At 45.8% G+C, this 12,092-nt stretch overlaps 1 protein-coding gene across 1 annotated transcript; it reads left to right on the top strand.

Annotated features, from left to right (window-relative positions):
- The first annotated feature begins 339 nt into the window (after positions 1-339).
- On the top strand, positions 340-9,387 carry ZAR1L (zygote arrest 1 like). Its single transcript, XM_085620407.1, has 4 exons — positions 340-1,078; positions 6,063-6,155; positions 8,512-8,586; positions 9,024-9,387. Exons 1-4 carry the CDS (start codon positions 380-382, stop codon positions 9,165-9,167), a joined length of 1,011 nt encoding a protein of 336 aa, XP_085476533.1. The 5' UTR covers positions 340-379; the 3' UTR covers positions 9,168-9,387.
- The last annotated feature ends 2,705 nt before the right edge of the window (positions 9,388-12,092 follow it).

Here is a 12,092-nt window from a genome sequence, read left to right as displayed (position 1 = left end):
AGAACGCACATCAAATGATGATTTATACAAAGTACGGGTTTGGAACGTGGTTGTGGGAGACACGACACATAGGGCACGGTTTAGTCTTAGTTGTTCACGACTTAAAAACCCAATACTACATGGATATTTGTTGAATACTTCTCATGATTAGATTAATGCTGAGGCAAGGATCGCTGAATGTTTGAGGAGTCCGCAGAGAGCGGCAGGAAGAAAGTGTAAAGCCGCTCGTGCGTCAAGGAGTTCGAGTGGTTCACTGGCCACAACAGCTCGCCTCACCTGTGCTCAATTATTTCTCTCATGTGACCGGGCCTATTGGGCCGATATAAGCCCGACCTGGGCTTGCTAGCGAACTAGCAAAGAGAACGCAAGATAGGCAGTGATGGCGGGGTTTGTGTACCCGCCATACACAGTTTACCCTAGCTATGGGGGCCCCTTCAAGCAGCCCCAGCAGGGCCGTCCCCGTCAACCCAGCTGGAAGCAGAGCAAGGGGAGTGGTGTGTATATTCCGCCGCCTCCCACCCCACCGGCGCCTCCTGAGCCCTCCGACTACCTGGATAACTTCAAGCGCGCCCAGCTCAAGGCCATTCTCTCCCAGGTCACTCCGGGCCTGACCCCCCGCCTCCGCCGCGCCAACACCCGGGAGGTGGGCGTCCAGGTGAACCCGCGGGTAGACGCCAGCGTGCAGTGCTCGCTGGGCCCACGGACCCTGGGTCGCCGCGGTTTTAGCCCCAGCCGGCAGTTCGCCCCACCGCTGCCCCCCGGGGTGGCCATACTCCGCTCCCCCGGGGGCAGCAGCGAGGTGCGCTTCACCCGGCCCATCGCGGTCTTTTCCCCGGTTTCTGACCGTCGTCTATTCACCCTGCCGCCAGGGGGCGGGCGAGGACCGCGGGGCAGGGCTAGCGTTGCTCCTCTACCGCGAGAGAAGGGCGACAAAGAGGAAGCACAGGAGGAGAGCGGGAAACTAGAAGCGGGACAGGAGACCCCGCCAGAGGGCGTCACAGCTGAGGTGCCGGAGAGCCAGGAGGAGCAGGCCGACGAGAGCCCATGTACCCCCGAGGGCAAGAGGGCCGCCTTTCAGGTACCCGGGAGGGGGAGGCGGGCCTGCGTTTTGCAACTGTAACTCTGTGTATCTGGAGTGGCGGGGTCAACGACGCCTGTCCAAGCAACCGAGTCTCTCTCTCGATTCTGAAATTGAGCCATTTGAATCTCTGAAAATTGGGAGAGAGGTTAAAGTTTGTCCGTTTTCTTTCTCTGTAAAGAAGTCTGTGCCTCTTAACGTTTAAGTGTGTGTATTTAATGCAGTGTTCTTTTTTGCAAGAGTGATTTGCAACTTTGACGTACAGCCGCTCCTTTTTTAAAGCCCAAATTGCCCCCCCCCCTCCCCATCATAACTTGCTCCCCCTCACTGCGAGTTAATGCCTTTTTTATTTGTTTCTTTCAAAAGGTGTGAGTATATACAGGGCTCCAAATGTTGGACTCAAATGCGTATGATGGCAAAACACTTAACATGCTTTAGTTTTTCTACCCTCGAAATCCTTATAGGATATACTAGTAAATAACACAAGTGTAAACATAGTGTTTGCTAAAACCGTGTCAGAGCATGCATGGACCACTGTCCCCCTTGTGAAGATTGGCGCGGGGGCTAGCTCCATTAGTATTGCTCCCCACGCTTTCAGACGCCTAGTCTGTTATTTTAACGAACAGCTGGTACCAGGTTTCTATTGGTATTTTAATGTACATTTGGTAGTAGCATTGTAACTAAATAACCTAAGTATTCCCTACCGGGGAAAAACGTGGCCTCGTCTTTATTTTTTCTGTTCGTGTTAAGAATGGGAGAATGCACATGAAGGAGCAGGAGGTAATGTGCCCACAGTTCCGCTGTCGTAACCGTCTGTCCGTTTCCACTTAATGTGTAAACCCCAGTCAGAGCCGCCACATAAAAGTTGTCACTAACTGTTGCTGTAGCTTCTCCGCTACATCTGCATGACGTGAATTTTAAAAATCCGCTGGGTGCGGCTGTGAACCAGGTTCTTATGAACAGGGGAGGGGATGTGGTCCGTCGGCTAGACCGCCGACTTTGGTGCTGGAAACCAGGGTTCGAGCCTCGGGGTCGCGTCCACATCCTGTGATTCTGGGCAAATCACTTAATCTCCCCGTGCCTGAATGTGTACTGTAAATACGGTGCTCATGTAAAGCGCTCCAGTACCTTCGGGTCGAGTTGATAAGGGGTGTTTTTGGCTTAGTTTTCTGCCTTTGACATCCCATCAGAAGTACATGTTACAGCAGCTAATGGATCTCTGACCATCTTTATGGACGATTGTGGAGATGTAACCTCTAACTGCCAGCATTTAGCACCATGTTTGTGATATATATATATATTTTGCACGTGTAACCTCTGTTGTGGCAGTGGGATATCGTTTAGGCCATGAAGAAAAAGTATGTTTTTGAAAATACATCCCTTATGGTAATTTTCTTGCGTTCAAGGAGTCTTTCGGTGCTCCTACCAAGAGTAGGCAATGGGCTCCCCTTCAACACTAACGTTTATCGGGTCAACACACACTTAGTCCGATGAGCTGGCGATTTACTGCTCGATCTGAATGATTTTCTTTGCTGCTCACCCTAATAGCCACTTTGCCACATATGTGGCACGCTATGTTTAGCGCTGTTCATTGTGCAACTTGAAAAGGAAAGTACCTTTAGTGAAGGGGACATGCGACCAATTAGAGGCGTGTTCAGGAGGGAACTCTTGTAGTCCTTAAGTCTGAAAGATTCTACTCGTAGATACGTGAAATGTGGAAGGGGGGTTCTTCTCACACCGGTTTATCTCCCAGGAATGCCAAAGATTCGCAACTTTCAGAAGTGTGGAGGCCTCGCCTCAGTAATCCTTACTGTGGGAGTTGCTATAACTGGTGGCTTCCCTGTTGGAAGGGCAATAGGACTAGACCAAATGCATGACCTGGTATAGCTTGGGTCTGACTAGAAATACTATGTATGCCTTCCGTTTTTGTTTTGAAAGGGAAGTGTGTGGTTGGGGTAGAAGCTGTCTGATCTACTGTGTGCTAAACGGATTGTTTTTAAACGGATTGTAAAACGACTCCTTGCCCATCTGAGAGTTAGGTGGAGTTGAGCACTGTCACCACTATATAGGCTGAATGACACTATCGAGACTAATCCCTTTTTATCACAAGCGTTTGCAATGCAATAGGTCTCGCATTTGCGATAGATTGAGCTTTTGGCATTGTAAATGACATGCCTTTATTTGTGTTTTGAAAACCTGCGAGTATTGTGTAAACACGCACTTTGTACTTGTAGGTGTTTCTTATGACAAGTAAGGCGGATGGATGTTTCTTACGACAAGGCTGGCAGTAACTGTGCCTCTTTGTACTTGTAGTCTATCCTTACCAGGAGCCAGGCTGGCAGTAAAAGACAGTTAATGCCATCCTTGCTTCTCACAAAGAATTTGTTTACGCACCACATTACAGGTTTTCAAAACACATAAATAAAACATTGTCCTTTACAATGCCAATAGCTCAAACTCTTGCAAATGCTAGACCTATTGCATTGCAAATGCTTGTTCTTCTGTGGTGTTTAAGGCACTGCATGCACCCTGATGCTGTTTCTGGGCAAGTTTTACTCTAAGGTGGATGAAAACAATGGTTTTTAATGTCACTATGCAGTAGTAGTTAAGTTAGGAGAATCTCAAGTGACATTTTTACACAATTAAATGTAATGTTTCTAGAAATCGGCCGAAGCAGAGCCGGTGTTCCTTTATGCAGACTTATTCTGCTTGCCCTCAAAGACCCTGTGATCAGTGAGTAACTATGAGCGCCCAAAGGTCGGGGCCAGTAACCTGTCTGAGAAACTTCAGACAATGGGCCTGAATTAAACGCACTCCAGAGCTGCCATGGCTTCAGTGCCAAACCCTAGCATACTGGCACTTTTTCGGCCACCATAACAAATTAATGTCTTTGTGTAATGTAAATGGTGCTTATGCAAAGCGCTCCAAGTTGCTCTGTATAAAACTGAAACTAGTGTCTTTGAAGTTGCATCAAAAACTGTGATGGATGGTACTATTGCAGTGTTAAGTGGAGAGCCCGGTAGGGACCCATCTCTGCCCCTGCTTTTAAGAACTGCTGGTGCTGGACCCGGCCCACTTAAAGCCCTGGGGAGGGGTTAGGAAATCCATGCGTTGGAAACCCATGGGATCCTCAGCTGCCCCTGCTACTGAGTCTGAGTAAGGTTACGCACAGGTTGGCCTGGCCAGCCAGTGCTGCTATGCAGTAGCTAGCGTGCCAATGATCCTGCCACCACCCACTACTCTCACCCCTCAGCCAATCAAACACCTGGAATAGTGCTATGCTACAAGTATGGCGGCTTCTGCGAGATTGCAACTAGTGCTCTTGTAAAGCTCTGATACTCTTGGGTCGAGACGGCGATTAATTTATCTATATATAATATTATAGTGAACATGGCCGCATGTCTGGCGGCCGAAACGCGTCACTTTTGGATATCTTTATGGTGGAATAAAGACACTTGATTCATCATCGCTTGTGGAGTCTGTGCCTTGGTGTTACTGGACCAGCCCTAGGATTTTCTTTGGAGATGTATATATTCAAGGTGTGAGTTAGGTCCTACCTGTTAGTGCCCTCTGGTACACTTCCCACTGCTCATCACTGCCTGGCAGCTATCTTGCACAGCTAATCTTAATACCAAGAAATCTGGGCAGGACACTGTCTGCTGCAACTTCTGAAGCTGGAAAGAGGACGAACTAATGTATAACTTAGAAGCCATCCTCAGTCCTGCATTTCCAGCACAACCTGATAAAAAGTAGTTGCAAATAAACACATCTTGATTTAGAGTTAGTCTACTGGGTTACTGTGCGCTCTAGTGAGTGAGCAGTTGTGCACTCGACAGTCTGGCAATAGTCATATACATGTGTGGGGGTGGTTGCCCCTTTTTACAAACCTGCCAGAATTTCCCGCAGACTTAATGTGCTAGGCATTTTGCAAGTAAAAGCTAAATCTCAGCCCCTGCTTATAAAGCTCCGCACTCAGACTTGAAGTATGTTTTTTAAGGCAGGCCATGTAGAAGAAAGGTGATCACCATATTTGACAATACAGCTCTGCATGCCACCCTGCATTTCATTAAACTAGTACCAACAAGGCTTTCAGAGTTGGAGAACAGCCACTAGTGGTTGTGGGGTTCATTCAGTCATTTGCCAACTCCCCCTTGTGGCTGTCAAAATATGTAAACCGGGACGTGCACATTAGCAGACAGTGCGGAAATTTTACTAAGTGGGATACTGCATTGGGGGGGTGTACATGAACGAAGCACACAGCCGTGACCAGCATGCTCGAGAGGGGGCGCAAGTGGGGAATAAAAATAAACTAGCAGGATGCACTGCCCGCTGATGCGCATCTAGGCAAACTTACCTTTTGTGTGAGCTGGAACAGCCGCTGCTCGCATCATGTCCACGCATTATAGTGGGGTACTGCATTGGGGGTGGGGGGGGGCGCATCCATGGCCAGCATGCTCACGGGAGGGGTGTGCGGGTATAAAAATAAATAAGCAGCATGCGCTGCCTGCCCCTCGTGCACACTGGCTCCTTACACAGGCGCCACTGCCATGTTTACATCAGGCAGAGATGCGCGAGACAGAGCAACAGTGCAGACAAACTGTAGTTGGTGACCGCTGCTTCCAAATTACATGGAAGTCAGTTTCACAAACAGCCAGTCAAAACCAAGCTAACAAAAGCTATACCAACGTTCAGCAAATGGCATGCATCAGGAGAAACTACCGGCCGCTTGCTAATGCATAGAGATTACTTGATGCCTCGTAGAGGCAGCGCATGCGCTGCCTATGCGAGACCTAATAAATGACAACCCGATGTCCCTTTCCTACCCTGTTTGGTGAGTCAAGCTAGTATTGAGCTTCTGCTTGGCTTGCTTTAGCATATTAAACGTTGAGTCAGAATCTAGTGACGCTAGTTTGCAAGTTCTCATTCAAGTGCTTTAATTGTTTAATTTACCTTGGTAACCCTTTTCTGTCACTTGCTGTTGCAGTTTTTGGAGCAGAAATATGGCTACTTTCATTGCAAGGATTGCAAGACCAGATGGGAGAGTGCCTATGTGTGGTGTATTTCTGGAAGCAGCAAGGTAAGTCTTTATAATTACTGTTTCAGAGCTGTGGTCTACTCCCTGTGTATGGGGGAGGTGGTGCTACTGCAACAATGGCTACAGGTAAGCCCATAGATTAATATTCATGAGCAACTACCACATGACGTCTGGTCTCTGAAGTTTTGGGTAAAAACAAGTTACCTATGGAATTGACCTGCTTGTGTCTATGGAAGTAACTGTACTAAGTCGCTCAAATTATTTTTTTTGGTTCTTATCTGTGTATGAGGCAAATCTGCCTATCCTTGATGGAAGCTTGGCCTAGGAGTTTAATTTTATGGAGGATAAATGTTGCCACAGCATCATGTAGTGATCTTTAAACTGGTTGTCTGAAGTTGGTTTAGAGTCTCCTTTGATGGTAAAGATAAACCAAATCTGAAGTCTGCACAACTTGCACAGGAGAACATAACTGCACAGGTGCTACAGGCACCTCCTTAACAGCGTCTGTAGATCACATTGAGATCATGGAAGCTCAGCTTTGGGAGGTATTGGTTAAAGTCTCCTATTGACCTAACACTGGGCAGTACTCCTTGCACTCCTCTCTCCCCCCCCCCCCCCCCCACACCTTGCTGGTATTCAGTGTGAATTTCTTTGGAATTGGGGAGTAACTATAACTTTTTGGTGTATGTATGACTCTTGACCTGTTATGAAGATGTCCACTGCAGGTCTGTAGGGTTTCTGTACACCGACTTCACTGCTGAAACACCCTAGTTTATTGGCTCTGGTAACTGCAGCAGAATTTTCTCCACATTACCTGGTAGTAGGCTGGGACTGGGAGCCTGGGGTATTGCGCTCTAGCAGGTACCAAAGTACATGGGTTGGGACTGGGAGCCTGGGGTATTGCACTCTAGCAGGTACCAAAGTACATGGGTTAACTGCTTCTCCTCTGGTTGGACCAGCAGTTAACATTTCTTTTTGGTGCGAATACAAGAATTTCAGTTCCAACATACCTTGTTTTTCCAGAAGGTAGAATTACCACAGATTTGTGCTGACTTTGTTCCTTTGGTGCCCCAACTATTTACCAAAGCTGGCGTATGCTTTCGTATTCATCAGGCTTCGTGCATCCCAATTGATACGTTTGAATGATCCTTCTGCCCCAAGTAATTGAGGCTGGTGGAAGTTCTACATACTGGTCATGTTGCTTGTTCTACAGCAGTTAATCACACTTCATCTGGACTAACTTAATGATGGCTCATCTTGGCTGCGGCATGGCTTCCAGGCAGTTTCCCAAACCTTTCTGCCCGGGTGTCCTTGGTCAAGGCTGTATAGAATTTAAAAAAAAAAAAAAAAAAAAAAAAATTCCTTCCTGTTGCCTGGCAGCAACATTTGACATCTAAGTTTACATCCATAATGTGCATAAACTCTATCAGGGTTGTAGCATGTCTGCCCCATACCAGATTTGTTTAGGGGTATTTCCCTTGCTGCTTCCACATGCTAATGTAAATTTGTGATGGTAGTTGTAAACCTGCAATTTAGCAGAGTAACTTGCGCACATCCGACTCTCCTTGTTCATGGACTAGCTGATGCATTGGGCACTAAAACCCATAATGTGCATTGAATGCCTCTGCAGGGCAACACGTGCATACTACTGTTACAGTTGGCTGGGTATACAAGCTCCCTGAATTGGACCAGTTGGAAGGATCAGACCGATTCACCAGGGAGTTTAGCATTTCTCTAGTACTAAATGACACTTGTTAACCCTGTCCATATGGTCCATGATGCCCTTCACACCACCTGGTGAAATCCAAAGGCAACGACCTGACCACAGATCTGGCTCGGATTGCCTTTTGATTCTGCTATTGGAACTGGATATGTCTCTAGGCATTCGTCTGTCAGCTAGATTTACGCTATGCAAGCTGTTTGTTTGGTATTTATGTTTAGTAAGTGCTCATTGCTATAAAGCATGGTGAAGTCCTTGCCTTGTGCAATGCAGGTTCATTCTGCGTTAATGTACTAGTAGCACCCGTTCCATATTAAGTGTTTGATCACTATTATACAGCCTAGGTAACATAATAAACTTTGCCTGGCTGAAGAATGCGTGTTTCGTGGTGCGTTGTAGACTGGCACATTTTTTGTATTTGCTGAACCTAGCTAAATGAATGCCCAGTCACTGAAATCCAGGAAATAATGCAATGTTTAGGATGCTCAATAGAACCTGGTCTTATGTCCCTTTGGTGTTTAAGAGCAGAGGAAAGCCTTAATTTAACATTAGCAATGTGCATGTATGCATGATCTTGCTTTTTGATAATTACCTGTCATGAGGAATTATAAAGCATATGGGTTATTTACATTCTGGAAAAATTGCATCATTTTATTAATGTGGATTTGTCTTTTGCAGGTTTACTTCAAGCAGCTGTGCCGCAAGTGTCAAAAGTGCTTCAACCCCTACAGAGTAGAAGCCATACAGTGCCAGGTAGTGAAACCTTACACTCACCATGAGCACTTCGGTTCTGCACATTGTGGGAGTGTTAGAATATGGAATGATTTTAGTTGCAGAGCTTTTCCTGGGCATGAAGGCGTGCCATTGATGGCACGTTAATTACCGTTGTGCACACTTTAGAATCTCTTGTGAATATTTGCAGGGTGCAGGTGTATGAGCATGGCTTAATGATACCATAATTGGGGTGCTGAAGTAATAAATTCCTTTGAGCAGGAGTATTTTTTTTCTGCTTTGCTATCAGGCATGCTTGTGGTACAATGTGGGCCTTTTCTTTGAAGAAGCTGCTTGGTTGACTTTAATATCGGGTTGAGAAAAGAGCAGATTGTCTAATTTGCAAGGTTTGCATATTGTGTGCAGTACTTTGGCATCCTGACTGGTGAATTAATGTCATTTCACCTCTTTTCCTATAGTCCTGCTCAAAGAGTCGGTGCTCTTGTCCTCAAAAGAAAAGGCACATTGATCTGAAGAGACCCCATCGCCAAGAGCTGTGTGGCCGCTGCAAGGACAAGAGACTGTCTTGTGACAATACATACAGCTTTAAGTACATTGTCTAATATGCGGTCTTGGTGGTCATCAGTTTGGGGAGGAGGAAAAAAGCACTTTTGTATTGATGCATTGCACTTTTGTGATTCTTTGGATTTGGCATTTGACCCGGCAATGGCTAACTGACTTCTCTTTGGATATTCAAAACTATTTTTGTACCATAGTATTGACTTGTATTCTGTAAATAAAATGAGATTAAAGTTATTAGGCAAATGTCTAATTATTCGTGCAGCTGTAAGTGACTCCAAGCGTTTCTTTGTCCGTTTGGAACATCAGCAATTGGAAAGGGGTGGGTTGTCACCAGGGGTAAGCGGGGCATTGCAATTTGAATCTGATCTAGCAAATTGCACTTTGCAATTTGCTTTCTGTAATTAACCTTTTCTGAGGTGAAGGTCTAAGTTGCGTCTCAGAATTGTTTCTGATGTAGTAGCGGTGACTGTATAGAAACCGATTGGCCCTTCTGCATGGATTTTACTGTTTGTGGCCTGCCCTCAATACATTTTTGTAGTAATTTATGTTAACACTGGAATGTTGAGTTTACAATGAAGTGACTGATAGCCTAGTGAGTGGCACAGGTTACATGCCCCAACATTCAGTATAGTCCTGTTACTCCTAAAACGTTCTGGTTTTATGGCCCAAGCCAGTGCATGCAAGTTTCTAAATTTAAGTAGAGACCATTTTTGTATTCGGGTTAGTGCCCTCTACCCTGCAAGAGCCCACATGCCAGGTAATGTCTCCTTGAGGGGTAAGGGGTTCTTCAATGTATGTATGCCGTGTGGAGCTAAATTACGCCTTTGAAGATGGATGTTAACTGAACGTTTATGACCAGTATCTGAATTTCAGTTAATGAATTCCTAAACGCTAAAGACAATTGATTTACGCGATAAAATAGGCATCTCTATTGAGAGGGAATGCCATGCTGTCTGCACCTACCCTACGTTTAAGTTGGTCCTAAAGGCTGCTTTAGTTGCAAATCCATTCTCATTCATGAGCGGATTTTGGGTCTGCCCTCTTCAGCTATTAGTTCGTTCACCAATTTGGCTGTATTGCAAAGGCACTTTCCCTGATCGCAAGTGCATAGCCAAAGTGCCCTTTAGTGTAGGCTTTTTTTTCATCCTGCATATCCATGGCAGGATGGACTATATTGGCCAGGTTTAAAGATTACTATAACAACTCCTAAGTGGAAAGTCCTGATGTAAGCACAATGCAGTTAGCACCATTTGGGTGCTTGATCTTGGATGATTTGTAGCTTATACTTTTGATGCCATGTTTTTCCTCCAGGATTGCCCCTCGTATGGTAGTTTGCAACTGTTTGCTCTGCTTCGCCTAGTCTGGGCGATATGGTATTGTGTGTAAGGTGTCCATGTGACTGGTGTTGCCACCAAGTCTTTAGTACTCTTAACCTATTTGCTCACAGAATGGCACATGATCAGCTGTACACACCTCCCCATTCAAGCAGACTTGTACGCCCACTCCTGGAATAGCTTGCTCACTTCACAATTGCAGACCAGATTGTGTTGGTTGGTGCAATTCTGTTACCCAGCTCTTTGGAGTGTGCAGCCTAGCTGGGTTGCGGGATTTGAAATGGCACTTTGCTCTTGAGCACAAGTAGCCAAGCCATAGGCAGAATGCAGCAGGGGACTCTGGCAAGAGCCACACAGGACTGGTCGTGGCAGCCTGATCACTGACACGTTTTTGCGCCGAACACATGGAAAGCTGATCTTTCCTCAACTGCACGCTCCTCTTTTGGGAAGCTCTGAAAGTGCAGTACACAAACCAAGAATAGGATTGAGGAGCCAAGGGCTGTCCTAAAGTAGGAAGTGGAGGTGAATGCACCACCAGACACTTAGTGGTTCACTGAATAGCTGGTGGAAGGACATACTTGCTTCAGTTACAGCTTTAACCCCTGGTTCTCTTGTACGCTAGAACAAGGGAGTTGAGTGTTGAGAGGTGTTGGTGAACTTGCAAAGAAGATGGCTTGTAACATCCAGTATACAAGACCATTTAGGTAGGAACCTTGGTGCCTTGTTCAAGGCATGACTAACCTGATCCTGCTCACCTGGAAGTATTTTGAAAGTGATAATGGAATAAATATTGGTTTTGAGATCAGATATATGCCAGCCTAGATTGAAGTACAAATGCCTTATTTATAATGTAGTCTCGCGGTAGTGGTGTTGCATTGGTAACTAACATTGGTCTTAAAGCTCTGCGGACCAAAGTAGTCTATTTTCAGACCTTGACTTCCTGGTGCGCCCAGATTTATAGACCCTAGGGTTAGCCTTTGAACATAAGTCATCGTTTAGACCAGTCGCGGCTCCATTAAATATTTTGCACTGAGACACTGGCTGCACATTATTTCCCAGAGCAGGTTAACTTTTAAGTTTGGAAGGCAAAATACTCCACCATGAGCTGAGATTTGCCTCTGGTGTCAACTGTTTTTTCAGTTGACCTAAACATTCTGACTTGCATGATATTTCGCAGGATTACAACACATGAATGCGAAGTAAAGACTGCAAGCCAAAAGTTAAGCCATATAAACAAAGCCTCTCAGATTGAGGCACACAATGGCTTAAACTTCACTCAAGATTGCAAAAAATGTTTTAAATGTTCAGCTCCAGCATGGAATGTGGAATCCCCTCTGATGGGCGTTGCCTTCCCATCCCCCCCTTTAAAAAGGCAGAATAAGCCTCACACAATATTTTGGGCATAGTACTATGATCTGAACAGTGACCTGGATGGACATGTCTTGCGGCAGGCTCTACAATTAGACGATGGACCAGAGTGACCATTCAACTTCTGAAACCAATGAGTTACGTTTATGCAGATCAAAGCATCAGTTCAGAAAGCTATACTGTCAGCTTAGGCTTCTACCACCACGCAATGTTCTTTTGATCGCACTTGTCCTTTCCCAATTGAACGTAAGGTAGGAATTATGA

Source organism: Triturus cristatus, chromosome 8, assembly GCF_964204655.1.
Source record: "Triturus cristatus chromosome 8, aTriCri1.1, whole genome shotgun sequence".
Classification (NCBI taxonomy): Eukaryota; Metazoa; Chordata; class Amphibia; order Caudata; family Salamandridae; genus Triturus; species Triturus cristatus.
Note: the sequence above shows the minus strand (reverse complement) of the source record. Positions and strands in the feature narration are given on the sequence as shown.

Excerpts from the sequence above, each read along its gene's own strand:
- ZAR1L (XM_085620407.1), top strand. The coding sequence starts at position 380 with ATGGCGGGGTTTGTGTACCCGCCATACACAGTTTACCCTAGCTATGGG. Across the intron at positions 1,079-6,062 it reads GCAAGAGGGCCGCCTTTCAG|TTTTTGGAGCAGAAATATGG; the intron begins GTACCCGGGAGG and ends TTGCTGTTGCAG. Across the intron at positions 8,587-9,023 it reads TAGAAGCCATACAGTGCCAG|TCCTGCTCAAAGAGTCGGTG; the intron begins GTAGTGAAACCT and ends CTTTTCCTATAG.